General features: G+C 38.6%; 2 protein-coding genes across 4 annotated transcripts in view; one reads left to right on the top strand and one right to left on the bottom strand.

Moving 5' to 3' along the window:
- The window catches only part of rnf223 (ring finger protein 223), a 10193-nt gene extending 9512 nt beyond the window's left edge, over positions 1 to 681 (top strand). For both annotated transcript variants that reach the window (XM_015011995.2, XM_015011996.2), the window contains one exon: positions 1 to 681. This exon is cut by the window's left edge and continues 644 nt beyond it. In XM_015011995.2, coding sequence (XP_014867481.1) covers positions 1 to 148 — 148 coding nt within the window. In that variant the 3' untranslated portion in view covers positions 149 to 681.
- Positions 682 to 1240: 559 nt separating this feature from the next.
- ptpn11b (protein tyrosine phosphatase non-receptor type 11b) overlaps positions 1241 to 27154 on the bottom strand; it is a 63955-nt gene continuing 38041 nt past the window's right edge. Inside the window, exons 3-16 of one of the 2 annotated variants that reach the window (XM_088006850.1) lie at positions 22760 to 22954; positions 17554 to 17746; positions 17294 to 17410; positions 17057 to 17170; positions 16238 to 16334; positions 15977 to 16056; positions 15672 to 15827; positions 13367 to 13498; positions 9080 to 9234; positions 7360 to 7427; positions 7139 to 7290; positions 6960 to 7060; positions 6744 to 6872; positions 1241 to 4358 (exon numbers count right to left, since the gene is read on the bottom strand). In XM_088006850.1, the coding sequence (XP_087862976.1) occupies positions 6785 to 6872; positions 6960 to 7060; positions 7139 to 7290; positions 7360 to 7427; positions 9080 to 9234; positions 13367 to 13498; positions 15672 to 15827; positions 15977 to 16056; positions 16238 to 16334; positions 17057 to 17170; positions 17294 to 17410; positions 17554 to 17746; positions 22760 to 22954 (1648 nt within the window). In that variant the 3' untranslated portion in view covers positions 1241 to 4358; positions 6744 to 6784. Of the gene's footprint in view, positions 4359 to 6743; positions 6873 to 6899; positions 7061 to 7138; positions 7291 to 7359; positions 7428 to 9079; positions 9235 to 13366; positions 13499 to 15671; positions 15828 to 15976; positions 16057 to 16237; positions 16335 to 17056; positions 17171 to 17293; positions 17411 to 17553; positions 17747 to 22759; positions 22955 to 27154 lie in introns of both variants that reach the window. The other variant, XM_088006851.1, reaches the window with a different exon arrangement.

Genomic DNA, 27154 nt, shown 5'->3' with positions numbered 1-27154 from the left:
GCTGCTGGTCATAGTGGTGCTGTGGCCTCTGCAGTGTGTGTTCACCACCGGAAACATGCGCTGCATGAGAAACGGACCCCACATCAGCACCACGGCAACCACCACCACCATTGACCAGTTGATCAGCAGGTCCGGCTTGAAAGGATGAGCAGCTCAACTTACAGGACTTCACCACGACACTTTCATTTGAAGAGTTGCATTCTTGGTAATTTGTGTGATTGGCTAGCAACGTGTCTGCTGCCTCTGATGCTGTAGCTGGGACTGGACCTGGTTACCCTGCAGTGATGAATGAAAGGCTTTTCACTGATTCATTCAGACTTTACAGCTCCATTTCTGTCAACGTTTCTGTTTTAAAATGGCTACTTCCCCACAAGCAGAAGTCATGTACGCAGTTCTGCAAGGAGTAGAAAAAACTTTGACACATTTGCACTTTGACCCGAGCTTGTATTCTGAGATAAGAACATCTGACCGGTTCTGTTTGGAGCAGAACGTTTGGTACCGACTGACATAGAATCCTGAAGTCCAGGCCAAACAGCTCAGCACATTTACTGAGCTGGTGTGGAAATGTGAACTTTGTTGGATGGGATCCACATGTGCCAATGACAAATGTGTATAATGTGACTGATTGTGACTTTTGATACATCTTTGTTTACAAAACTACAATTAAAAGTGAAGTATTAAGCTTGTCTGTGTCCACTGTTTCAAAATGGAAAAAATATGTTTAAAGTGACATTTTGTAAAATGAATAAATAAATAAAAAATAAAAAAGTAAATAAATCACCTGACTTTATAACCATGAAAAAATGATCAGACTTCCTCTTCCATCAACCTTTGACCTCAGAGTAAATCTTTGCCAGGAAGCTGGAGGAGGAAAACCTGAACTCTGGGATTTTCCAGTTTGCACATATATTAAAAATAGTCGATAAGACTCAGAGGTTTTATTTAGAAATGCAGAACTTCCTTAAAGACCCATTTGGACTGCTGGGAAACAGTTAAACATTAAACCTGGATAAATGCAAACGTGGCAACACTTTGAAACAGCAAGTTCATATTACAGATGAATATGCTTACTCTTTTTCTCCTCAAATCTTCAGAAGATTCTCCTGAAGATTCCTTTTTCTGTACTTGTTTTAGTGTCACATTTCTAACCCACATGGACACTTTGAATTTGTGGAATATTTAAACCATATTAATAAAACAGCAGACATTTACAGCAAACACAAGAAAGAAACGCACATGATTTGGCATACTGTGGCATTATAAAGTGTTTTATTGTATATGATATTAAACCATAAAGAGGCAGTTTCCGGCAGCTCCTCACATCAGCAGTTGAAGTCAAAACTCCCAAAAAGGTGTGTGGGCGGAGCCAGTGCAAGATGAACAGGAAACATGGAGGACAATGTCAGGGAATCCAACAAAAATCACATCAAGTTCAAGTAAAATGTCAGAGGACCAGCTGAAGTAAAACTCGGCGTCATGACTGCAGTCCTCCGCCGATTCTGACTGGATTCACTCATCAAAACATGGTGAGAAAAATAAAACTTCCATACGACACAGAAATCCAAGGATGAATCAAAGAAAACAAGTCTGAAGGAAAACATGTGAACAGCATAGTGCACAAACAAAAACATGTCTGATGGACTTCCACACAGCCTGAGAAAAAACAGTTCACACTTTCAAGTACTAAAGTTTCACCAAATCAGACACGATGTGAGCTCACACCAACGCAGAGAAACAGAGCAAAGGTTCTCACAGCAAACAAAACAGGAAACAGATTCCCTCTCCTGGTTGCACAGGAAGAGAAACACATTGAAACGTCTTGATGTTGACATTATAATGAACATGGAGCAGTGCAGCATTTGAAACAGGCAGTGCAGAGCAGAGGCAGCTGTCAATCACTGAACCAGAGCTATTAACCACAAATCATTTATTGAACAATATTTCAGTAGTTACAACATGAAAAACCTTTGACCTTTAAGACGAGGGAAACAAAATGACTGCTGGAGTTACATTCAAACTTTTCTACATTATAATCATTTCAGTGCAGTGCTGAAAGTATTATTATATCCACCATGAATCACGCTCTGACACGTCTGTGTGTTTGAGCCAATCAGCTGGACAGAAGTTCAGTTTGTATTAAACTCCTTGGATCTGAGGTCAGAAGGGTGAAAACTTTTCCAAACGTTGGATATTTTCATGACGATCCTAACATGAAGGATTTAATCCCTGGGATCAAACCCTGAGCTGTTTGTGTTGAGTTGGGGGAACTGGGAGAGGGGCACTAAGAGGCCTGGGGCAGTCGGGTGCATCCCAACACTTTACAACTAACAAATAATTCATACTCCTTCAAACTTTAAGGAAATTTCTTTTAATGTTTCTTTTCACAAATACGATTCTGAAATGTCTGGCCTGCAGTAGTCATCAGTGAACATAAATAATTTGATACATTTTTCAATTGAAAGTCAAAGGTTGAGCCAGTTTCAGAAGTCAAGCATTCTGGTTTTGTTCATTTCAAATAATAATAAAAACACAACAACATGAAACTAGTGAGCAGAGTTGCAAAATCAAACCTAAAGACATTTAGAGAAATTTTAAAAAGTTGCTCCACTGAAGCTACTGGGTGACGGCAACAATCACCAGGCCTCTAAAGGCGCCATCAAACCCAAAAACTAACGCTTTGGACAAAACACCTGTATGTTTTCACTAAAACTGAAAAACTTTGACAACTTTGTTACATTTTGTAATGATCCACTGATTTTTTTTAATGAAAGCTCATCTTTTTCTCAGACCTAAAGGTTCATCCAGGAACTCTAAGTTACATTTTCATGAAACCTCATTTGTCTGTGAAAGTCGTTAATGTGTGAAATTTATTTACTTGAAGATTTGAAACGGATGAGCTAAACCAGCTGAGGCTGAAAATGTTATAATGTTCAATGTTTGCTTATGCAAATGAGCAACAAAGAGAGAAATGATGCAGCCATCGCCAGCAGACGTTGACTGGACCCAACTTCTGAGAGAAACTGGATTTTATTTAGGGGTGTCAGGATAAAGTGGTCAACCCACTTTATCCTGACATACAACTGCACACCAAACTTTTCAGATTTTTCCTCTTTTAAACACTTTTAAACCATGAATGATTTTCCTTCATGCTGCTCTTAGTCTCCATCTGTCAAATAAAGTCCAAATAAAACTCTGTGATGTTTTTGGTTGAAACATGAGAAAATGTGGAGGTTGAAGGAGGAGGACTTTACTTTCGCCTTGAACCGGACCGGGTTATTTTGGATTCAGGAGGATAAAAATATCCAACAATCTGCGGGAAAGAGCAGAGGGCTCGTTGCTCTACAGCACCACTCTACTTATCCCAGTAAATGACGTCGCTTTACTTGCCCGGCTGGCATCAGACCTGGATTACAGTCGTCTTCTAAATTACTTTTCAGAGACAAATCTATTCTTTAATCTCAGGCAGATGGCCATCTGGGGCACTGCAATCAGCCCGTTTCCTCGTCTCCTTTTGACAATCCCATCCTGACAGACGCTGAGCAATCAGAGGACGGTTCGGCTCACAATATCCATTCACTATTTATGTCAGGAAACATGTGAACTGAAGCCCTGCTTTTAGAAAGACCCTAAAATAAAGTTTATACATGACCTTTAAACCATCATCACACACAATTAAACAGCAATGCAGTGAAAGGAAGAGCAAACATGCTGATAATTTGCAGGAAAACCTGCTCCGACATGAAGACGAGACAGAGATGTTCCTGAAGTCGTCTCTCTGTGCTCAGGAACAGAACCAGCGCTTCCAGCAGCAGATCGCAGCACATCGTCCTCCTCCCACACACTTCACATACACACCACAGTCTACATCTATAAGAAGGGTGGGGCTTGGTGCCCTTCCTGAGCCTTGGGACCCTTCCATCACTCAGCAGCCCCGTTAATAAACCCCGCAGCTCGCCTTGCGAAAAGAGTGCAAGGTTTAAAGTTCAAATGGCTGGAAGAACAGCTGGGCTCTGACCTCGGCTCGGATCCCGCAGAGCTGCGTTGGGTCAGACTCACCGCCTGATGTTGCATCCAGCAAGCACAGCTTAGCAGGTTAGCTTCGACTTGGAGGGCTGAGGAAGAAAAAAAGAGGAGAAACAGGTGGGGGAGGGGCTACAGACACGTCCTGTCACAAGGCACTGGAGCTGGTTCTGACGGAACAGAGTGGAGGGTCCTCTGGTCACAGGGTCAGAGGTCAGCAGCATGGCAGCAGGAGAGGAGCTGCCTTCAGGCCGAGGCCGGGGTCTGTTAACGCATCACTTCCTCTCAGCCCCAAAAGGGATTTTTACAGACTCTGGCCAGCAACACTGCTGCTGAAGCTGCAAAGAGAAGAGAGCAACTGGTGAGAGGACGGACAGCTAACCGCCACCAGGGAAGCAACTCACCATTGCTAATCGATTGTTCTAGTGTTTAATCAATTATTCTGTCGATTGATTCTCCACATTCTACAGATTTTAACCACTTCAGCTTTTTTATACATTTAGAAATATATTAAATGATGCAAGTGAGTAATTCAATTCCCTTTTTAAATAAGAAAATAAAACATTTCATTGCGTAAAACGCAACAACATAACATTATGTTAGTGTATGCTAGAACTGGATGTATCTGCAGAAAAAATATTTTAAACATGTGAAAGGCTGAGCCCTTTCTGACTGACTTAACAGCACAGTGAACAGCTGATCTGTTAACTTCTTTTTTGATTAACTGATTAATAATTAGTAAAAGGTACTTAAGGGGATATGTTTTTGGTTGTTTTTTCTTACATAATTTGAAGCAGCAGAAACTCAGTCTGCTACCTGAGCAGTTCTGTGTAGAACTAATTTACAGACAAAGGTGTTTTAAATAGTAAAATGTATGTGATTAAGTTGTGGCTGCTCTGATCAGAGGTCGCAGACTTTTTTGTTATTCGTCATCTTGACCAACAACATAAAAAAATCAGTCATGTACTATTTTTATCCGTCATATTACAATCATAATAACATCGTCTAATTAGCTAATATTCACCGTGAATCCAGATCCCATCACAAATTAAGCAGATAAATGTATCTACATTTTTCTTTTACCACCCCAATAACTTTTAATAAATTAAATTAAGCGACTTCACTTAAATTAGCATCACTTCACTCGCTGGGGTCTGAACGCACTTCCTCCTGGTCCCCATCTGCAGAAAAATCTGCGCTAATTCATCAGTCAGTTTGATCTGTCTGATCCAAACAGATCAATTGAACTCTGTGAGTGTTTTACCCTGCGTGGTCCGGTGTGCGCTTTTACCAGGATTTTTTTTTTTTTGCGTGGTTTCGCTTCTCCGAAACGGACAGATGTTACGTCTGCAGCTCCTCCAGAACTCCGATCTCCTGGGTAACATGCACCCAGAAAGCTCTATTTGTTAAATCCTCTGGATGAGTTACTCCCAGCGGTTTTTAATTCTTCGCAGCGGCAGAGCCGCGTCCGCAGTGGTTGAGCAGCGCACTGCGCATGTTACAGTCTAATTAACTTCTGCATCGTCATTTATTTCCTCAAGATAAACTGCCGGCTCCTCAAATGGATTAACACAATATTGCATTCTTTTTTAGTTTTCTCTGGTCTGTAATGGAGACTTGAATTTAACGCGTCATTTCAACCAAAGGTTTTGAATGCGCTTCCTAACCAGACGCTCCAAAGCGTCTGGTCCATAACTCTTCAACATGCTGTCAGCTCTCAGTCAGAAAGATGCATTTAGTTCATAGACCATGAGATGATATTCAGAAAGGATTTTTTATTAATTGATTTTAGTTGGGTCTGCGATTAAATCTTTGCGTAAAGTCTATAAAGTCTGCCCATGTGCACCAGTCATGGGTGTTAATTAGAACCTGTCAAATGACCAACAAGCTTTAAATTTTCCGGTCGTTAAAAAAACAAACTAGAGGGAAACAGTATTGAACATGTAATAACTTGCATGTGTGTCCATCATTTTGATTCCAACTGTGTTTATTATGACAGCAATTTTTATTCCCATTTAGCCTTAGTTTCTTAAGACATTTTTTAACATGCAGCATCGGGTCCATTAATGATTACAGACACTGACATGAGGGCAGAACTACTGAGGTCCAGTAGTTCTACTGGATGTTGTGAGAGGAGAAGTGGACTTAGAGCACCTGCTCCTCCTCCAGCCTCTTCTGGACCGTGTCTATGTACTGCTGCACTGCCATGTAGCTTAGCTTATGAATGGCAGAAATGTCAAACATTCTAGATTTCTGACAGACCACAGCTAACATTTCATCTAGTTTCATCCCGTCAATTTAGTTATCGTTAACAAAGACAATGAGTAATTCATTGTTACTCATTGTTTTTGTTGTCCCATGCTCAACATTAATTTTTGTGCCAATTTATTTAATACAAACTCAGCTAACTTTGGCAATCCTACAAAAAAAATCTTGCTCACACAAAAAATCATTTATTTACTGAAAGCAAAGCTGCTGTTTTCTATCTGTGAAAATCCGTAAAGTTTTCATTTCAAGAGACATTTGTTTTTCTTGGCATATGATCCAGAGCTTTATGTTTTAGATTTTTCACTTTCCCCAGATGACATTACTTTCTCCCTTTACTATAATCACTAAAGTCCAGCTGATTTAAAGTTTAGAGCTGCACTGAAACAGCAGCTTCGCTCCTCAGTAGGGCACTTTCACAGATAAAACAGTTTCCTGCTTCAATCTAAAGAACTTACCAGGAGGCAGATAAGAGAGAAGCAGGTCTACAGCGGTCATTTTATCTCCTGGTGTTACTACTGAACGATGCCTGGGGGGTTCTGAAGTTTATATTCTCGTACACGCTTGAAGAATCATCATTTGTCATTCTGGAAAACACCAGCAGAGATATTTACCGTTAGCGCTTGCTGCTAATACTCAATGATCCATCATGTTCCAGTTCCTGTGACACGCACACTGAAGACGACCTGGAGGACGCCATGTTGTGCTTAGACCTGGAGTTGGTCATCTGTGGATACTTGATATTTGAATATTCTCTCTCCTTCTTCTTATTCCTCTGAAAAACAACAAAACGTCACACAGAGACTTTATGAACGCTGGATGCTGTGAGAGGAGAAGTGGACTTTCAGAGCACCTGCTCCTCCTCCAGCCTCTTCTGGACCGTGTCTATGTACTGCTGCACTGCCATGTAGATGAACTTGTACTGCGCCTCAGTCTGGACCATGCCGGACCGTTGCTGCCGGACCATCTGGATGGTCTTTGGGATGTCAATGTCACAGTCCAGCCCTGAACCAGAAACACACACATGAACCAACATCCAGGAGGAAACTCCAGACTCATCAGATTCCTTCCCACCTTGGCGGTTGATGATGTCAATGAGGATGTCGATGACAATGATGGTGCCGGTTCTGCCGATGCCCGCGCTGCAGAGGCAGACAAAGTGTTTGAAATTAATAGTAAAATACAATTCTAGCTCTCATTCCGGCAGTAACATTGAAATCTATTCATCTATAATGTTTTCTCATAAATACGTCTGAAACAGGGCAACCAATAAGCTATCAATGATTCTGATGATTGGTCCATTAATTGGATAAAAAAAATTGACACATTCTGCAGATATTTCACCAACTAAGCTTATTTTAGTTGTAGAAATACATTTAAAAGATCAAAATAACTTTTTTTAACTTAAATGCAATAACTGCTCTCCTTTAGTGAACACTTCATGATCTGCAGCTGATAAATACTTCAAACATCAACATGTGAAAATCAATACAGAGTAAAGCAAAAGGTGAACCTGATAAAGTTAAAACTTCTGACTTATTTACAAAGATTTATTTTTCATCTTAAGTGGAAAATGTTTATATTTATGGTACAGGTTTTGATTTTGCTTAATTCCTGTAAAATATTTTTTTGAGTCAGTATGATCCAATTAATGATAAATTAAACACTAAATGATATTGATTACAGACAATAACAACATGAATTAAGGCAGCAGAGTAGTAGAAGTAGGAAACACTGCCACCTGCAGGTGGGAGTTCATCACTTAAATCCCATGTTTTTGAACATTTTGGCTGAAAATTCACAATAAGTCGATAAACATGACGGAACTGGATCTGTTGATTCTGTGTGACTTTCTGTTCAAACAATCTGGAAGGACTGGTTCATGTAAATTAGCAGTATGCAGGTAGAAGCTATTTGATAAAATAATATGCACACATCAGTTAGCTGGAAGGGTCCATTGATGGGTCCCTGAGGAATCCCGAGGGCCACATAACAAGCTCAGTGGGCCAAATCCAGACATGAGAAGGGTTAGAAATGAGACTGTTCTCGTCACATTTCCATAAAATATTTGGGTAAATAATTTCCCCTGCATTTAGAAGCGAGGCGCTGCTTTGTGTCACTTTGTCCCATTAAAGCAGCTTGATCTGCATGGCTGTCTGGTCAGAACGACAGAGGAATCGCTCCACTAATGTACACACTTTCCCCAGATGACTTAAAAACATGGCTGCTGATTTCAACACTTCTAGTGGCTTCCTGAACTCTGGAAAGTCTTTATCTGTACAGTCTGTCCTATTCTCTTCTGTCGATCCTCTAAAAAGAAAAAGCATGTGCCCACAGCTTCCTGCAAGCAGCTTGTGAAGCTTTGGTTTTTTTGTCCGGACGTTTCAGGGAGGATGAGAAACTCTGAGCTGAAGCTGCTCTGGGGACTTTGGCTGATTCCACATTTATCCAGGGAGTCTGTTTGAGCCAGATTGTGGAAACATTCAGCAGAACCAGCTGCTAACACACACACTGCAGCTCTGACAGTATCGGTGCGATTCACCTAAAGACAGCTGTCCTCATATATTCAGTCTTTATAATGACTTCATAAAACATAGTCAAAAGGAGTCATGCATGTTTTATGATGCTCCACCTGGATTGTACATAAAGTAATATATCGGGTTTACTTTGTGCTCAGGTCTCTAATTAAAGCTAATCGGTTGAGTAGGACACAAAGCCTGTGGGCCAGGTTTTACTTTTCAGCTCTAAATTCTAGTTTACATGAGCTCTTCCCAGTTAGCGGTGCTGGTTGTACCTGCAGTGGACAACGATGGGTCCAGGATCCTTAATGGTGCTCTGTGTGCAGTTGACTTCCTCCAGGAACCAGAGGACGCCACCGGGCTCGTTGGGGACGCCGTGGTCTGGCCAGCTCAGGTACTGGTAGTGCCAGATGTACCGCAGAGGCTCCTTCTACACAAACACAGCATGATAGAAAGTGAGGATGTTCTACTGGAACCAGAAAACTTCAGCAGCTTTAAACGGGTCAGAACAACCTCCACTGTTAAAGGAATTGAGAGCCAGAACAACTTCACTGTCATTTTCATGGCATAGTCTAACTGGTGAACACAAACAAATAAAAATATTAATCACTTTTAAAAAATATGTATTTAAAAACCCACATAATAACAAGAGAAGGAGCAGTTCTTTAGTCCAGTGCAGTAAAACCAGAGTAATACAGAAATAATAATGTATTTAAACACATTACTTTCACTTTTCAGAATGAATTATTGAAATAATTAATACTTATTTCCTCTGTTCCTGACATGAAAGTGTGTAAGGAGACAGAGTGTGCTGCTCTGCTGTGTTACTGGACTGTGCCGTTCACCTCTGCTGGTCACATGACCAACAGTAAGCCGCTCTGAAAACAACAACAGGAACTAATTACAGCACTGCTCTGATAAATCCATCTGTGTTTAGTTAGCATTCAAAATGAGCTGCTCCTTTATCACACTCTGGCTCTGCACAAAAAACCTGAGCCTGTTGGACATCTCTGAGGTCACTCTAATAATGGGCCAGATCTTTATTTTACTGACTTATATTTAGGTGAAATGCCTCTTTAAGATAGTTTCAGCAAGTAATAGGAAAACTCTAATTTGGAAATGACTACAAACTGACCACAGGTGAGAAATTATAAAAAAAAAGTACTATAAGGAGAAACTCATATGTTTACCTTGAGAACTGAGCTGGAGAAATGAATGAAATGCTGGAAAAAATGAATATTTTTATAGAAACCAATAAAAAATTAAACTGGGTGAATTTATCTGTCCATTTTAGTTACTTAGCTAGTTTTATTTTTTTATTTTGGTTATTTTTTTAAATTTTACTGTACTGTTACACCCATGTTGTCCACATGTTCTTTGTAAAATTTTAAATTAAAAAATAAAAATTCAAATGAGCCTGCTAGCAGCGCTGATAAGCTCTCATAATGCTGTAATTATACCTGTATTATAGCAAACATTGAATATTTATATTGAAATAAAAATATTTCAAAGCTCAGTTTCCACTTGAATTGGAGCTTAAATGTGTGAAATGTTATGTTTTAGGTCTTATCAGTATTATAGTTATTATTATTAACTAATATGGTAATGCTTACAAAAATAAACCGCTAGGAAAGAAAAATTAATCTTTACACTATGTTCCAAATTATTATACAAATTAGATTTAAGTGTCATAAAGATTCCATTTTTTGTTGTTCTATTAAATTTATAGATGGCATTGTGTGTCAGGGCTCTATGAATAACTATAATTAATTTCAGAGAGCTGGGTTGATTAGTTTGTCTGATGAGCTCAATTAAAAGAAATCTACTTAAGGATGTTCCTTATTATTAAGAAGGCCACAGGTTTCAAGCAATACGGGAAAGAGAAAGGATCTCTCTGCTGACGAAAATCATCAGATAGTGTAGTACCATATGACAAGGTATGAAGAAAACATTAGATATTTAACGAAAACTGAAGTGATATCGTACTGTGAAGAGATTTGTGGCTGATTCAGAACAAAGATGGGTTTGTGCAGATAAAGGCATAATGAGGAAGGTTTCTGTTAGACAAATTCATCGGCTTAAGAGAGCAGCTCAGTGATTCTTGAGAATAGGGACAAAACAGGTCCTATTGATAAAGCACAAAATTTGAAAAAAATATACACAAAATATAATTTTTTCAAATATCTGACTAAACTAACCTGGGCCATGTGAGCACAACAATGTATATTTTCCTGGTGTTTCCTGAATATTTTTTATTTTAAACATCATAGTCGGTGGATGGCGTCTGTAAAATCCCTTGTCCTGGAGCAGAACTCAACACCTTATAATAGTTTAAAACAATTAAAGGAATACTAAAATTATATATGACAATTAAGTAAAAGTATTCAAATAAACAATTATAAAAGTATCAATAAATTGAATTAAAAATCATTTTTATATATTTTCCAACTCAGTTGAAATTTCTCCCTAGTTCTTGTCAACACCGCCAGACATGAAAAAAATGTAAAAAAAAAAAAATCAGGCATTATTGGGGGGCACCAGAACTTCTGAGGACCCCATGACCACTTCCTTTCTCTCCTTTTGCTAAGAGGGCTAGTTAGCTATGGTTAGCTTATGTTATTATTTAGCTTTTTTTTCTGTTTTATTCTTAAGTTGTCACAACCATGACGTGTCAACTCCATAGCTGACAAATTATAAACTTTTGATGAAATGTTGAGAAAATGCTTAATTTTGGTATAATGTAAAGATTTCATGGACCTGATGAGCTACAATATGGCCTCCTTCAGAACAACATCATATAAACTGAGGTAGTTTGGCATTTCGTCAACTCCGTCAGAGTTTTTAACTGACAGTGTGACTCTTTCAGTGACAAATCTCACTTAAATGTGCAGTTAGTTCATTTTAATGTATTCTGCATGAATGGCATTACTTCACATGTATCAAGTATTTCATTTTACTTACTAGTTTGTCACCACCTTCAGTTTTGTGTCAACTCCGTCATGCATCGTCAAATGGACTTTATAGGGTTTTTTGTTTTAAATAATGTTTCTTTTGTTTCTTAAGAAGCATTTGTCTTTAAAACTGAGTAAAAATATCACTAGTAGGGTATTTAAAAATAATTGTATATTTATTTTTGTCAGATGGTGATGACACATTTCTGGGTCAGATCCATTAAAAATGTAATTTTCAAAAAAAATGTTGCAACAGGAAACCTGCACCTTAGCATCTTTACATTTCCAAAACATTATTTGTCATATTTGAATACATAAGCTTGAGGAATAAATAAGAATTTTTTTGGGAAAATTTAAATCCATTTTGTCCCATTTCTCAAGAATCACTGAGCTGTTAAAATCTCCTTATAAAGCAGCAAACAGTTATTTGAAGCTGCTGGTGCCTCTTGATCCTCAAGGTGGAGGATCCTCCAGAGGCTTGCGGTACATTAACCTACTATTCAGCCACCCCTAACCAGGCTCACAAGCAGAAACGGTCGCAGTGGGCCCAGCCGTACATGAAGATTAATTTTCAAACAGACTTGTTCACTGATGACTGCTGTGCAACCCTGGATGGTTCAGATGGACGCACTAGTGGATTGGTGGTGGATGGCCACCACGTCCCAACACAGCTGTGACGTCAGCAAGGAGGTGGTGGAGTCATTTTTTGGGCCGGAATCATGGGGAGAGAGCTTGTCGGCCCCCTCAGAGTCCCCGAAGTTGTGAAAATGACCTCAGCAAAGTATATGGACTTTCGGACTGACCACTTTCTTTCATGGTTCAAAAAGAAGAGCCGTACCTTCAGTAGCAAAATCATCTTCATGCATGACAATGCACCATCTCATGCTGCAAAACTACTGTGTTATTGGTTGTTATGGGCATAAAAGGGGAGAAACTCATGGTCTGGTCACCATCCTCCTCTGACCTCTGACCTATTGAGAACCTTTGGAGTTTCCTCAAGTAGAAGATCTGAAGGTGGGATGCAGTTCATATCAAAACAGCAGCTCTGGGAAGGTATTCTGACATCCTGCAAATAAATTCAAGCAGAAACTATCCACAAACTCACAAGTTCAATGGATGCAATAATTGTGCAGGTGACATCAAAGAAGGGTCCTATGTTAACATGTAACTGTCTGTTGAGATGTTTTTGATTGAAATAGATTTAGATTTTACTACCTGTGACCACTTAATGCTGCACATTCAGAAAGAATTACCGTTTGCAGTTCTTTATAATCCATAAAATGTTTAGAAAATCTGCTGTGCATAATAATTTGGAACAATGTATTTTGAGTTTTTTATTTTTGAAAAAAATACTGTTCTCATTGGGAACTTTGTTCTGTAAAATTTGAAAATTATACTGACCATCATTTGCATTGACCATTTAAGAAATCAGAGAAAATATCATTTGCATAATAATTTGGAACATGGTGTATTCCTGACACAAGTTGTAACTTTGTTGTGTTTTTTCCACTTATTGCTCCATCTGCCAGTCAACCAGATGAGTCGTGTAAGCTGAAGCTCAAACTGTTGGCTTGGTAATTTGACTCCAGGTCAGAGGTCAGCCGTCCTTACCCTGTCCAGGCGTGTCACTTCCAGCTTCCTCAGGATGTAGTCCTGCGCCGGCTGCTCTTCCACATTCCTCACCAGGACTTTCCCAAACTCTTTAGTGCCGTTGAGGTCCGGCCAGTACCGGACGCATTTGTTCTGATAGGAATATGAAGGTAGTGAGAGAGAGAAATAGAGAGAGAGAGACTGGCATTAGACAGTCTGAAGAAATGGCTCAGCTCAAGCAGCTTTTCGGGAAGCTTATCTGTCATGCTATCCCCTTCTAGTCCTGTCCCTGTCCACCACACTGACACATGTACATCATCCTGATACTCACTCGCTAAAGCACTCACTGCTTTCCAGTGATGACTCATAAAAAAGGATGATATTAGATTATCACACAGCCGAAACAATTTGAAAGTGAGAAACAGAAATGATTCATGATTGGCTTGTTTTTGTCAACATGTCGTTAAAACAGAAAGGCACTGATATGTGGTCTTCTGCTTTTAGTTTTCTTTTTTACAAGAGAAGGCTTTCTGATCAGATTCCTTATTGGAAAGAGTGAGAACTCCTACTTTCACCCAAAACCATCTCTGCAAGAAATGTGGCTGAGTTTCAGAAAAGTAAATATGGGAAGATCATCGATTTCTCCTCACCATAAACATCTAATTTTCCTCTCAAGACAAATTTTGGAGCATAAGACAACCAGAACTTTGGCTTGAAAAGAAGAAACAACTCAAAGATGTGTGACGGAGACAGAGACAATTTGTTAACCGACTACAACTGATATCTCATGCAGTCAGCAGCCAGAACTTTGACATGAATCATCATCACAATTGTAGAAGCCTAAATTTAATTTTAGTTCATTCAGACCTTTAGGATAAATTATGTTTATATTTCTTATGGTAATTTGTTTATTTGGATAAAAATTATTACTAGTTAAATCTCTATTGCAAACTAATTTGTTATATTGGACTATATATACTAAGGCCTTCTTGTAGATTTGCATATGTAATTGCAGTTAAGGATTTGAGGGTGTGGGCAGTTGGAGTGGAGCCACACAGTTTTTTGACCTCTCCCTCTCATAAGACTCTCTTTTGTTTACTCTATTATTTTTGTGGAACAGTAACATTTGTACCGTTTTGTTTATTTTTGAAGTAAACTGTTAACCTTTATCAAGAGGACCCAATTTGGTTTTTTGTCGTTTTCGTCATCAAGTTGACCGAAGGGGAAGGACGGAGAGCGTCAAGCTTATGGCTTCATTATTTAGGAACCTACAACACATATGCCTTTCTTTACCTTTGTAACTTTTTCATTTCTACTTTTTCAAAGTAGAACATCAGGTGATGGTGGTATCAGCAGTACAAACATCTGGTCATGTGCACAGATCAAATTCTTAACAGCACAAGTTGATTCAAAACATTATGATGATGTCCTTTAAAAAATAGACCCTAAGTACAACTGATGACTGCAGTGTACCTTTAATAAAGGCTCAAAAAATGTACAGGAGAAACTCTAAAAAACCATCTTGTCTAGTTTCTTTCATTATTTAAGAAAAAATACTAATTTATAGGGCCAGGACTTTCAAGCGTTAAATATAAGTAGATAATTTAATAGATTTCAATGAGTTAAACATGTTACCGCAATTAAGTATTTTTTTTCCCAAGCCGGAACCTTTCTGTGGTGTTTCTTTTACACGAGTAACTCTGATGCACAAGCAACATTGGCAAACAGCACAGAGAGATGATAAAGTCACCTCTCTGAGGGTAATTTTTGCTTTTAGAAACAATCTGATGCTGGAAAAAACTACTGTACTGCTGCTACTGTGTATCAGTGAAGCTATTCAGGTGTAAAATAGCATCTCAGTGCTAAACGTGTTGCAGCAGTGCAGACGTCCCCAACGCTAATGTCAGCGTCCACAGTTCACATCCTGAGGATTGCTTTTTTAAAGAAGTTCACTGGATGATCAGTGGTTCCTGAAACACTTTAAATCTGAATGAGTCTAATGACATTTGCACCATCAGAAGGATGAATAACCTAAAGAAAAAGAAAAACAATAAAAATCTGTTGCTAACCTCAAATGTTTATTCAACGATTTAGCAGCAAAAGGGTTTTTGAATTGAAAATATTGGTTGTTATGTTTTTTGGTTAATATGAGATTCAGTATTGATCCAGGTATTAACTTTTGATCTGGTCCCACCACGACCAATGCAGCACCAAGCAGTAATTTAACCCTTTACCAGTCTGCTGAAGGGTTAAAGTGCATCAGAAGAACTCATCTTGTTTCATGACGAGGACTGGAGTAAGCATGAGTGACGTGGAGGTGGCTCACCCTTCCCCGCTCCATCTCCTTGGTTGTCATGACAATGACGTGAGCATTCTCCTGATACACCATCTTCCAGAAGTCGTTCACCGTGTTCTGGAGGCAGCCTTGGGTAGCAATGAAGACTTTGCTCTCCTCCACATGGTGCCCATCTTCACTCACGTTCTGCATGGTTGGACAACAGGAACTATTACACATGAACCTTTTCTATCACTAAGTGAATATTAATTATGTAATATTAAATGTCCTGTTCCTCCACACGCTTTGACATCCAAAGCGTGTGGAGGAAGTCCTTCCTGGTCACACACACTCACTCTGATATAGTTAGCGTTGATGTAATCCGAACCCGGAGCGTCTGATTCAGAGTCTCTAATCACAACTCGCGTTGTGTCGACTGCAAACACAAAGTTCAACCAATTAATGCCTGAAGGAGCAGTCAGTCCTGAAACCATGCAGACATAATGCAGCTGATAGGTTCAGGCTATTAAAACTCTATCTCTATGCTCTGTCGTCTGTGTCACTCTTTCCACAGGAAGTTGGAGAGACAGGAAATGGCAGGTTGCTGTGCAACTCACAGGGGAGGATGTTCTTGTATCTGTTTTTACTCTTGTTTTCTGGCTTCTGGCCCTCTTTCCGGGGATACAGCAGTTTGCACTCTTGCTGCTGAAGTACCTTTAAAAGAGATGGAGAGAAAAACTAAAGAACAACAAAAGAACAACATAAGATAGACAACATGGGGATTTCACTGGGTTATCGCCACATAAAACAGTTCCAGGAAGAGTAGAGCAAAAAACAATACTCTACTGACATTTCCAAAGACATTTATGTAACTGGAATACTCTGAATAACGCTGGGTGTAAAACAGTGTAATGAGCTTTTATTACAGCAGAGGTCACCATGGAGAGAAGTCAGAGGGAAACATCTAACAACTCGGTGTGTGATAACATTCACTGTGCAAATGCCTTCACTTTAACACAGATTCACATCCACACTGGGCAATACATTCATTTCATGACAAAAATATTTCAAACAAAAGGTAAACATGGTACTTTTCCAATATGAAAGAAACTAGGTTGTTTTATTTATAGACTCTCAGACTCTCTTGAATTGCTTATAAAAAATTATTTTCCCCTTTATTTCAATGCTGGAGGGAAATAAAAGTTACTTGGATAATTAGGGTTGTAATAGAAATGACAGCACAGCAATCAACGTTTTTGCTCATAAACTGTCTAAATACTTAGAGTTCTAGCTTTATGTTTAAGTTTGGCATTTTCATGTCAATTTGTTTGGTTCTGCTTTTTGACCGGGCATTTTGCTTCCACAGGGTTTTAGTTACACTTTAACATGACATTACGATGAAACTGGAATAATATAAATGGCCGTGCTGCACACACCTCAAACTCCTCCCAGAATCCTTGTTTTGGCTTCTCTGAGTTGTCTGCTACTTTGTTGAGTTCTCGTACCCGGTTCTCGATGTTGGCAGCGTTTATCCTCGTGGCGTTAAAAGGCTGCCATAGTCCCACAAAAACACAAACATTTTAAACTGGCTACTACAAACCAGATGGTGAGCTATAAAACAATTACCAGAGAATATTCTTAGTTGCATATTTCCCTAACTGTGTCTTTGTCACCTGTTTGAGATGCACTACAATGCCGCTTTTTTCCACCATAGGGTTCTTCTTGTAGTGATCCACCAGATCGGCCAACGTGTCAAACCGTTCACCACCTCCCACATCATACTTGCCTTCCTGCAGAACGAAAACATTTACAATTAAAAAGGAACTATAACTGCAAGCAGTTATCAACGAGTTCCAAGCCTCAACAATGATCAAACCAACCAATCAAAATCCTTCTTAAAGGCATGATATGCGTCCAAAACGAGCAATCTCACCTGGAAGCGAATCATAACATGTGTGACTTTGGTTTTGCGGTCAACGTTGTCATGCTTCTCCTCGTTGGTGAGAACCGACAGGACAAAGTCTCCGGGTTTACTCTGACTCTCCCGGACCAGAAAGCTGCCGGCTTTGCCTTTTTCTGTGAGGAGTTTCTCTGCATCTCTCCCAGAGAGGTGTCCATGGTACCACCTGGAGATCGATAAACAAGCGTCTTTCTGAACCACTTGTTTACAAGTAGTTGTACGAACAGAGAATCAATCTTTAATGGCATAAAACACCCGTGATAAGAGGCTGCCATGCACTGGCGTCACCGTGACCTCTGACCCCACCAGCAGGCAAGGCGGGTGAAGTGTCTTGCCCAAGGACACAAGGACACAATGACAGAGGCATGTCTGGACGCCCCTGGTTTATGACTTGCAGCCACACACTTATTAAATATGGACACCAGAGTTTCACCCTTTTAAAGCAGACATATTGTTATACTAACTTCTCTCTGTTTGCAGACTCAAGCTAAAGTTCAAAATAAAAGATTAATCACTACGACAGCAGACAGAAATACCAAGGGAGTATTTCTCCTTCAGATGCCTTTATTCACCTTCTACTCCTCTACCTAGGACTGTGCTCAGATACACTCTTTGTGTCTGAGCATCTCAGGGTGGATGTGAGTGAAAGGTAGATAAATCAACAAGACGGATAAGTGAGATTAACTTTTCCATCAGAGGGGGCGGACTGAAGTAAGTTTCCTGTAATTCACGGCTTTAACATAATTTAAATATATATATGTGTGCTGCATGTAGACTCCCACTCCAGAGTGATAGCATCTCTTATATGGCTGCAGGCTCACTTCACCTGATTTTCAGATGAAATACTCGCATGTCGGCATTTTGTTTCCTGTGTGATGATGAGCCAGAACGTAAAGGAAGTGCCAGCAAGAAAAGCACCCAGAATGGAAAAACCACATGAACAGTAAATCAGAAGCAGCTCTTACACCTGGACAGATTAAGACACACACTCAGTGCAGAGCAGATGTGCAGAAATAAAAAACATTTGCATCCAGTTTTTTAGGAGAACCATGGTTTGCAGAGTAAGGCCAGATTCTGCATTCAGAACATAAATATTTTCTGAAGTACGTAATTGTGTGTATATTTGCAAAAGCATAGACGTCAACCAGTGAGTTAACCCAAACATGCCTTTGGGAATACATAGTAATTTATCCTTGTGGATGCTGTGTGCATATAAATTTCATGAGTGGAAGTATTTATTCAGAGCATCTTCTCCTCAATCTGTGTAAGCATGTAGGTGCGCTGGTACCTAATTAGCGAGTTAATGTGGATTGCTCACCTACTGTCAGTCCATTGAACACTTTGCTAAGTGATGCGGCAGTGGGCCAGTAATTCAATATTATTGCTTGTTCTGATGGCTCTGAGTGGATCAGCAGTGAGGCGGTAACATTAAGCTGGAGATGTTTCCAGGGCCGCTGCTTTGCCTCATTCTCACTTCAACTCTAAGCAGACTATGGAGCCAGTTTACTCATCTATCCACATTAGGACAACCTATGTTCTGAATGGGCGATGTATAAATAAACTGACTTGAAGTGGCATCATGTTTATGTGATGAGAATGTTGTTATGCATCATTTGTCCTGTTTGAATGTCATAAATTCAGTCTAATGTGTGCCTGGCAGGTGAAGTGAGAGTGAACGTTTAAAGTGGGCTTTTAAAAACCATCATCTTTTTCTACGCTTTGCTTCATTTAGAGCAGATATCTCCAAGCTTTATGCAACATGGGTCAAAAATGACTTATGGACCAAAGGAATTTAATTTTTTTAATAAAAACTCGTACTTTGATATTTTTTCAACTTAAAAGTTTAATTAAACAAATAAATTAGATTTGTTTTGTTGAAAAGAGATAGGTTATCTATCTTCTGTCCATCTACTTAAAGGGACAGTATTATGCGTTTTCCAGGCACATAGTGCCGTTTTATAGCACAATCAATTAACTATGTTAACTACAGTTATAATAAAAATGATAAACATATTAAATATGACTTAAAGGAAATTTCCATCGTAATTTAACATCTTGAAATTAGACTTCTGTCTCTTTAAGAAGCTCCACCTCCAGGAAGTCATCCCATGGCTCTTCTACTAGACCCTTTAACACCGTTTTTACCAGCAGCTCTGAGCAGTAGCTCCTATAATGAGCTCAGCAGTTCCACTAGCTGTTTGCTAATTGCTGCTGGCTAGTCTGAAGGATCTGAGTGGGAGGAGCTGCTCTGATAGGCTGAAGCCGAGAAGCTGCAGCTCAAAGGAGGAGCTTCGGTTCAACCCGGCATTTTCCACAGCTGAATGGAGATTAAAGGATTTCTCAAACATGCATGAAAGAATCAAAGCAACATGTTTGTTTTTTGATGAGAGAATAACATTAGAACATTTCATAAACAGTCCATTTTTGAGCTTCACTGTCACTTCAAGGGTTTACATGTTTGGCTTATTAAAATAGATATCCGTCAGGCTCCTGTCTACACAGGCAGGTCTCATGTTTTTTAGCCGTTTTTAGTTTTTTGGATGGTCTGCACTGTAACAAATTTTGTTGTACTTTCTGTACAGCAGAAAGGGTTTTTGAATTAAAAATGTTGTTCATTTTGTCACTAAAAGCTATGGTAATATTGCTGAAGTGGGTTTGTTGAGGCCAATGCTAAAAATAAAAATATTTTACAGAAGAAAACCATAAGAGTAATAAGCTTATTGAAATCTTCAGTCTCTTCTCTTTTCATTGTGGTTTTCAGGAGTTTGTTTTTGTCCCATATTTGTCTGACATTAAGCCTTAAGGGGAGCAGCAGCAGTTTTTTTTTTATTATTTAAACCTCTGGTTCACAGACTGGGAACTGGAATTGGGATGAGCTCCCTGGATACTGAGAGGACCTTTGTCCTCTAAATATCAAGACTTTATGGTTTCTTTGTTCCAGTTTATTTTACCAGCAGGATATGTGATGAGCCTGTGCTCCTGCAGCCTTCTCTGCAGCTGGAAGCTCACCTTCTCATGGTCACAGTTTCCTCTGAAAATGTTTGTCTGCAGGCACGTGCAGAGGGGGGGCCCCAAAGTGCCCTTTTGGTCAATTTTTTTTAAATTTTTTTTTTTATTTATTTATTTTTGGTATTATTATTTTCAAAGCCCTCTTCTGACACATAATAACATGTACTAAAATTATTTTATTTTATTTTTTATTTTTTTGTACAACATAATAAGCCTTCCTTGTTACCTTTGACCTTTTGCCCGTGACGCATGACACAGTTGCTTCTCGCACAGTGAGATAAGGCGGCTAACTGGAGCTTAACGTAGCGAACGTTCCAGATTACAGAACAGTTTTTGGTGAATTATATAAAAAAACGTTTTTGGTGAATAAAGTGGAGTAGACTTGCTACTTGTCAGATGACGGAGAACGTTGAAAGTATCGTTTCTGCTTCAGCACGGAGTCGCGGTTTAAGCAGAGAGGTAATGAAATACAACAGACACTGACAGGCCTCTGTGTCTGGCTTACTTTGAAGAACTACTGAGCGGGAGGAGACAACCAGGTGAGGAAAAACTGTTCTTATCTATCGATTCAGTATTTTTATCATACAGACATTAGGCTGCTGTTGTTGTGCTATTAGCTAGCTGCTAGCTAAAGACTTTGCTAGAAGCTAGATAACTAAAAAGCATCTTCCCTGTGTACGAGGCACATCGCCCGTCCAAAACTTATCATCTCCATAATGGATATGTCAGATCTTCTAATTTCCTTTGCTGCATAATGTACATTGCATTTATTCTGGCGTTAGGTAAATGTATCTTGAAGGAGAATAGCACTTACATAAAAGTCCAACAAGGATATTCATTTAGAATTAAAAATAACTCACCCTGAATTACCATGATAGATATAATGTATGTCATTAATGAAGGGGAAAAAACTCAACCCAGACTTTAAGTTTAGGGTCTGGTTCGCAGAGTATAAAGTTAAATTTTTTCCCCAATTATTCAATGGGAAAAAATAAACTAACCTCAGTTAAGTAAAATAAAATTGTAATCAAAACTTTTGGAATTGTAATGATTTCTTTTTTAAAAACAAATTGTTTTGTTTAAAAAACTTTTTTAAAATTAAATAACTAATTTTTGTCTTGTGAACTTAAAAAGACTTTTATTTGCACACATCAGAAATCTTTTGTTGTGATTTTAGGTCCTGCCCATGACGTCATGTGAGAATCACAAGCAAAACTTTGAGCCAAACAAAAACTTAGAATATCAAGAAAAAATTTCTGACATGCACAAATAAGTTTGTTTTGCAAAAAAAAAATTCACTTCATGAGACAAATGTGTGATTTAAATGTTTAAAAAAGTTTTAAGCAAAACTCAGTAGGCTTTCCCCACAGTGACATGCATTAACAATTCAATTTTTGCTTTTGTTTTTTTCTTTTTTTCTGCAGTTCCACCTTAAAGTTTGATGCAGCTCTGCTTTCCTAAATGGACCATCTTCATCTCCACTGCAGCAAACAGGCAGCTCTTTTTTATAGATTACAGTCCACTAAAAGGTTGCATTGTGCCCTTGTTTTTTAATAGTGTCATTCTGTAAAGACAAAAATATGTAAATCAGAGCTAAACCACCAGCTCTGATTTACATATCTTGCTAATTTGTGGGTTTGAATATTGCAATACTTTCCTATAACAAAATAGAACTGCAGAAATTACTAATAAAATATCTTACATATGCATAGTTGTATGCTCTGCATAAAAATTTACCTTAGCTTTGATTGTATATTTCACAATTTTGTAATTTATCATTGTTTATTAAAATCTGAAAGCTGTGTGGCTTTGTTAATATTCTGTCCTAGAATGCGGTAAGATGTGCCCTTTTTTTTTGGAGCACCTGCCCCTTTAGTGGTCTCTGCACGGCCCTGTTTGTCTGGATGATCTGTGTAAGCCACTGATTTCACTCTTTGTGAATATTCTTCAGAACAGAACAAGAACATTAAGTTTTATACTGCTTTGATGTGAGTTTTGTTCATAACCATTTCAAACTGATTTGGTTTTAAGGTTCTCCAGTGATAAAAGTTGCTTCATGTTTAGACGATGAGTCTAGTTGTCTTGTGGGCACTCTCGGTTTTTGTAACAGGTGAAATCAGGTGGATTTGTCCTGCTGCTGTTCTTGTGCTGTCTGGATAGTGATGTTTACCTCTCAGAGGTGGGATCCTTGCAGTTGAGTGGATACTTCAGCTCGATGACATGGCCGTTCCTCTCGCGCAGCAGATCCTGCTGTTCAGTGTAATACTGCACCAGCTCGGCTAGCGTGGCAAACTTCTCGCCGCCGTACAGGTCATAGTAGTCCCCAGAGTTCTGGATCTTAATGTGGGTCACCTCATTGTTACGCCTGAGTAAAAAAATTCAACTTATTATTTTTACAGAAAAGCAAGGAATTTGATCAAAATAGGCTTTTTTTCTTCCAGTTAACATTTTCCCTCTTCCACAGCTACCCTGCAGAAATGTAAAAATAAAGACCTCAACAGACACAAACAGCCACCCACGCACATGCCCATGCAGTATAGAGCTCACACAAAGACATCCAGACTTCGCCCACACAAGCCCAGCATAAACACATAAACATGTCCAACTTATCAAGCCATCTGCTCCCTTCCTGCCTTACTTCCAGCAATCCTCTTTCAAGAACATGCAGATCACTTCAAACTGTTATATAATCCACTATTCTTTGTATTTAAGGATCTGCTTTGATTTTGACATTCAAGAAAATTAACAAAGATGAGAAATTAGCTGCAATTTAATATGAAATGGAAAGAAATGATAAATATAAAGACAATATATGAAGTGTTTTGTGCATTTGTTTTCAGACTCTTTTACCCTAATGCCCAAAAATAAAACAACCAGTCATCCAATAAATAAAAGTCATCTTGTTTGTAATTTTATGAGAGTAATCCTATGAAGACCCGAGTTGCCCAGAGGTCAAAGATAAACTCTGGAGGAGCTGGAGATTTCTAGAGATCAGGAGGAAAAATCTACTTCCAAGACGACTAATTGTCCTTTAATTTTCCTCCCATGTGGTCTGAAGAGTGCCTTTGTTAAAAGAAAGCCATAAGAAGTGGTGCCTGTAGTTTGCCACCAAAAAAATCTAAAATTTTGAGATGAATCAAAAGTTTTCTAGAAAAAAGTGGAAATTTCTCAGTTTGAAAGGTTGAACATTTGCCAAAATTTCTGATTCTGAAACTCAAAAATGTTTAAGTTTTTTTCTAGACATTTTTTTATTATTTTTAATTTAAAGATTTCTAAGTTCTTTGGCAGAATTTGTTCTCTTCCTTTTTTATTTTCTATGTACAATGACCCTAATACCCTGCCGTAGGGTTATAACTCAGACCTGGGAATGACTTCAAATCCAACTAAACCATATTCCAAGTCCAAATAATAAGAAGTCCAAATTATTTTTTTGCAGCACAGATTACAAGGTTTAGAATAATATTACTATAATAATATTCATCTAATCTGAACTCTGGCTACTCAAAGTGACATACAGCAAAGTGAGGATGCACTGATATGTTTTACTAAGCAGACCAGTGCAGCTATGTTAAACAACATAGCTGCACTATGTTGCAGCTATGTTGCAACATAGTGCAACATAGCAAAATTTCTGCAACATAGCAGAAATTTTGCAGCAAAGAAAGTTCTACAAAGTATTCAGTCAGTGGATTTGATACAAATGCAAACCAGTTTTCTGGATTCTATTTGCAAGAAATTTGAAAGCCTCCCTGAATTTCAAATGTTTCTTTTAATTAGAACATTTACGGACTACTTTGTCTTGGTCTGTCACAAAAAATTACAATAAAGAACACTGAAATGTGTTTGTGTTACAAAAATGTGAAAAAGCTCTAAATAAATACATTTGAATATTTTTGCAGGGAAATTTATCTACAGTTATCCGTTTTTATCTGCAGTTAGTTTTTATCTGCAGTTATCTGTATAAGTACGTTTTTTCCCCTAATTTTTTAGCAACTTTTGCTTCCATGTTTCACTGGGAAATAAACAACAGATATTTGGGATGACAACATGGAAAACACAACCATAAATCAGACTCAGAGTGGAGCCGGGCAGTCAGTGTTATCTGATCCAACTCTTCATCGGCTAATGGTGATATCAAATGGCACAAATCCTATTTTTCTCCATCGGTTCTCCTGCAGTCCTCATAAGTTTTGCCGTTTTCCCTCACAATCACTGCTCTCATCCATTCTCCTTTTTATTTGTCCCATAATCCATCTCTCCCTTACTCCCCATCCATCTCTGCTTGTGTTTCCTGGTAATTGCTTTATGGCTCTATTAGTGGCTGCTGGCAGGTCGCCACTGGTTTGTGGCCCAGTTAAAGGCCCCTCCTCAGCTCTCAGGTCAGAGCCCCCTTTTTCCTATGGAGTTTAACTCCATTAACTCTGGAATGAGAAAAACACATCCTATTAGATTTCCCTTCACTCCGACATGATGATAACCTTCATGGATTTATTGCAGTTTGAAACTGGTGCAGCATCAGTTTGGTTTGGGTCTGGATGAATCTTCACTGCTCCAGAAGATCCAAAATATTGGAATATATTAACAGAGGAGATTGTGTTGTTAATCATTTATCATGATCAGTTTCTGTCACAAGGATTTTGATTTATCGTTGTCATTATAAATTCCATATAATAATGTTTTTTTTTAAATAAAAACTAAGCTGTCTGTATTTTGAAGGTTATTATTGTTACTGTTTTCTCTACTGTTTATTTAATGAGAGAATCAATAATCAGTTATTTCTTTGTGCCCGGTGTCCTGAAGGATCTCCTATGGAAATGTGTAAACCAGGTTTACACATTTCCATAGGAATCTTGGTCGACTCGTCTCTATAGATTCTAAATCTGTTATGTTTCTTTAACTTGGCAAAGCGTTGGCTCTCTTAACAGATCAAAAACCTTTGAACCAATCTGCTTCCAGAGTTAAACTGTAGTCAGTGCAAGTCTGGTGCCATTTCCTTTTGTTTTCACCATTCCAAACACTCTGGCACCAGAAAACTGGAACCATCTCAGTCCTGAATGAATCAGAGCAAATGACACCTTCAACAGAGGCTGAAGCAACCAATCTAAATGTTGCCATGCTTAAAACTCCTCATTTAGCTTTGTAATTAATCTGCCTAATCTGAGGTAAACCCTAAGCTTCAACATTAATAAAGGTCAGATTAGCAGGGGAATAACATGAGCTCACTGTCTCATTTTCAGCTGTTTGCTTAAATATCACCAGGCAGCCACTGAGTTATAGATGGGTTAATGAACTGCAGACGACTGCTGCTTGGATCTGAGATTTTAATATCAATTTCTTAAAAAAACATAGTGTCATCTCAATAGCACTACTGAGATGAGTGATGTGGTTAAAATGTCTCCCTGCTCTGTAATGCTCTGCAGAAATGTAGAACATGACACAGTCAGGATTAAATATCTGCAGAAAGATCTGAATGATGTTCAATGTTTCCTTAGACAATTTGTTTAAGTGAAGTAATGATGTGGTACAAAGCTACTGACTGGTTTGTGGACCAAGCCAGTCAGCAGTGGGCTGTAGTGGTTTATTTTCAGTGGTTTCCAGGTGCTTCTACTTAAACCCCAACGTTTGTTGCTGGCAGCAAAGAAGGAGCATTTCTTCCATCTTTATTGTTGTGGCTGAGGTCAGAAAGTTCTCATTCTATTTCCTGGTGAACAGCTCCTTCCACCAAACCTTTCAGAACCGTGACTCAAAGAAGAACAGCACAAGGTTATAATGTTTCAGCTCTGTGCTTCAATAGCTGTGTTTCAATTACTAATGTGTGCAAAACTTTGACTATACTCTGCTAGTCAAAAAAACTCAGGTGGGGTGTTTACATTATAAATATTAAATCTATTAAAATCACATGTCAATTAGTTTGGTCACGATTAAACAGTTAAATTCATAAATCAACCATAGTGGCGCTAGAAACTCCTCATTTCTCAGCCAATCAGAGGAGACGTTGATGTCTCATTCAGGCCTTAGAGCAACAAGCCCACCTACTAGGGAGCGGCTACGTATGTGGCGTTTTGGGGAAACTGTAGTCAGCGAGGAATTCAACACATTGGAAAGACAATCTGAACTTTTAATGCAGATCTGTTATGACGTCTTGATCATGATTATCTCAGTCGTCTTATCAGGATGTTACACAACCAACCTGAGAAATCCTTCATGTTTTCAGTGAAAAACCAAAGTATATTTCACTCAGCACAGCAGCATTCAGATCTACGTTTATATCAGCCATTTGTTTGGGACTTTGGTTGATATTTGGTCTCTTTCCAGTAAAATTAAACCTACATGACAAACACTCTTCATTTCTTTGAAAGAAAACTGAAATAATCAGCAGCATTTTTTTTTACTTTCTCCTTCATATCTAACTAACATACAAGTCAGTCTTTTGATAATATTTGATAATATTAGTTTATTTTTTGACACAAGTTACTGTAACACCAACATTTACCTCAAAGACCTCACATTTAACACCACAATGTTTTTACTAAACTTGACAGAAGCAAAATGAGATTTAAATGTA

Source organism: Poecilia mexicana, unplaced genomic scaffold (assembly GCF_051168715.1).
Source record: "Poecilia mexicana isolate PSO_F unplaced genomic scaffold, ASM5116871v1 scaffold_7, whole genome shotgun sequence".
NCBI classification, from domain to species: Eukaryota; Metazoa; Chordata; class Actinopteri; order Cyprinodontiformes; family Poeciliidae; genus Poecilia; species Poecilia mexicana.
Note: the sequence above shows the minus strand (reverse complement) of the source record. Positions and strands in the feature narration are given on the sequence as shown.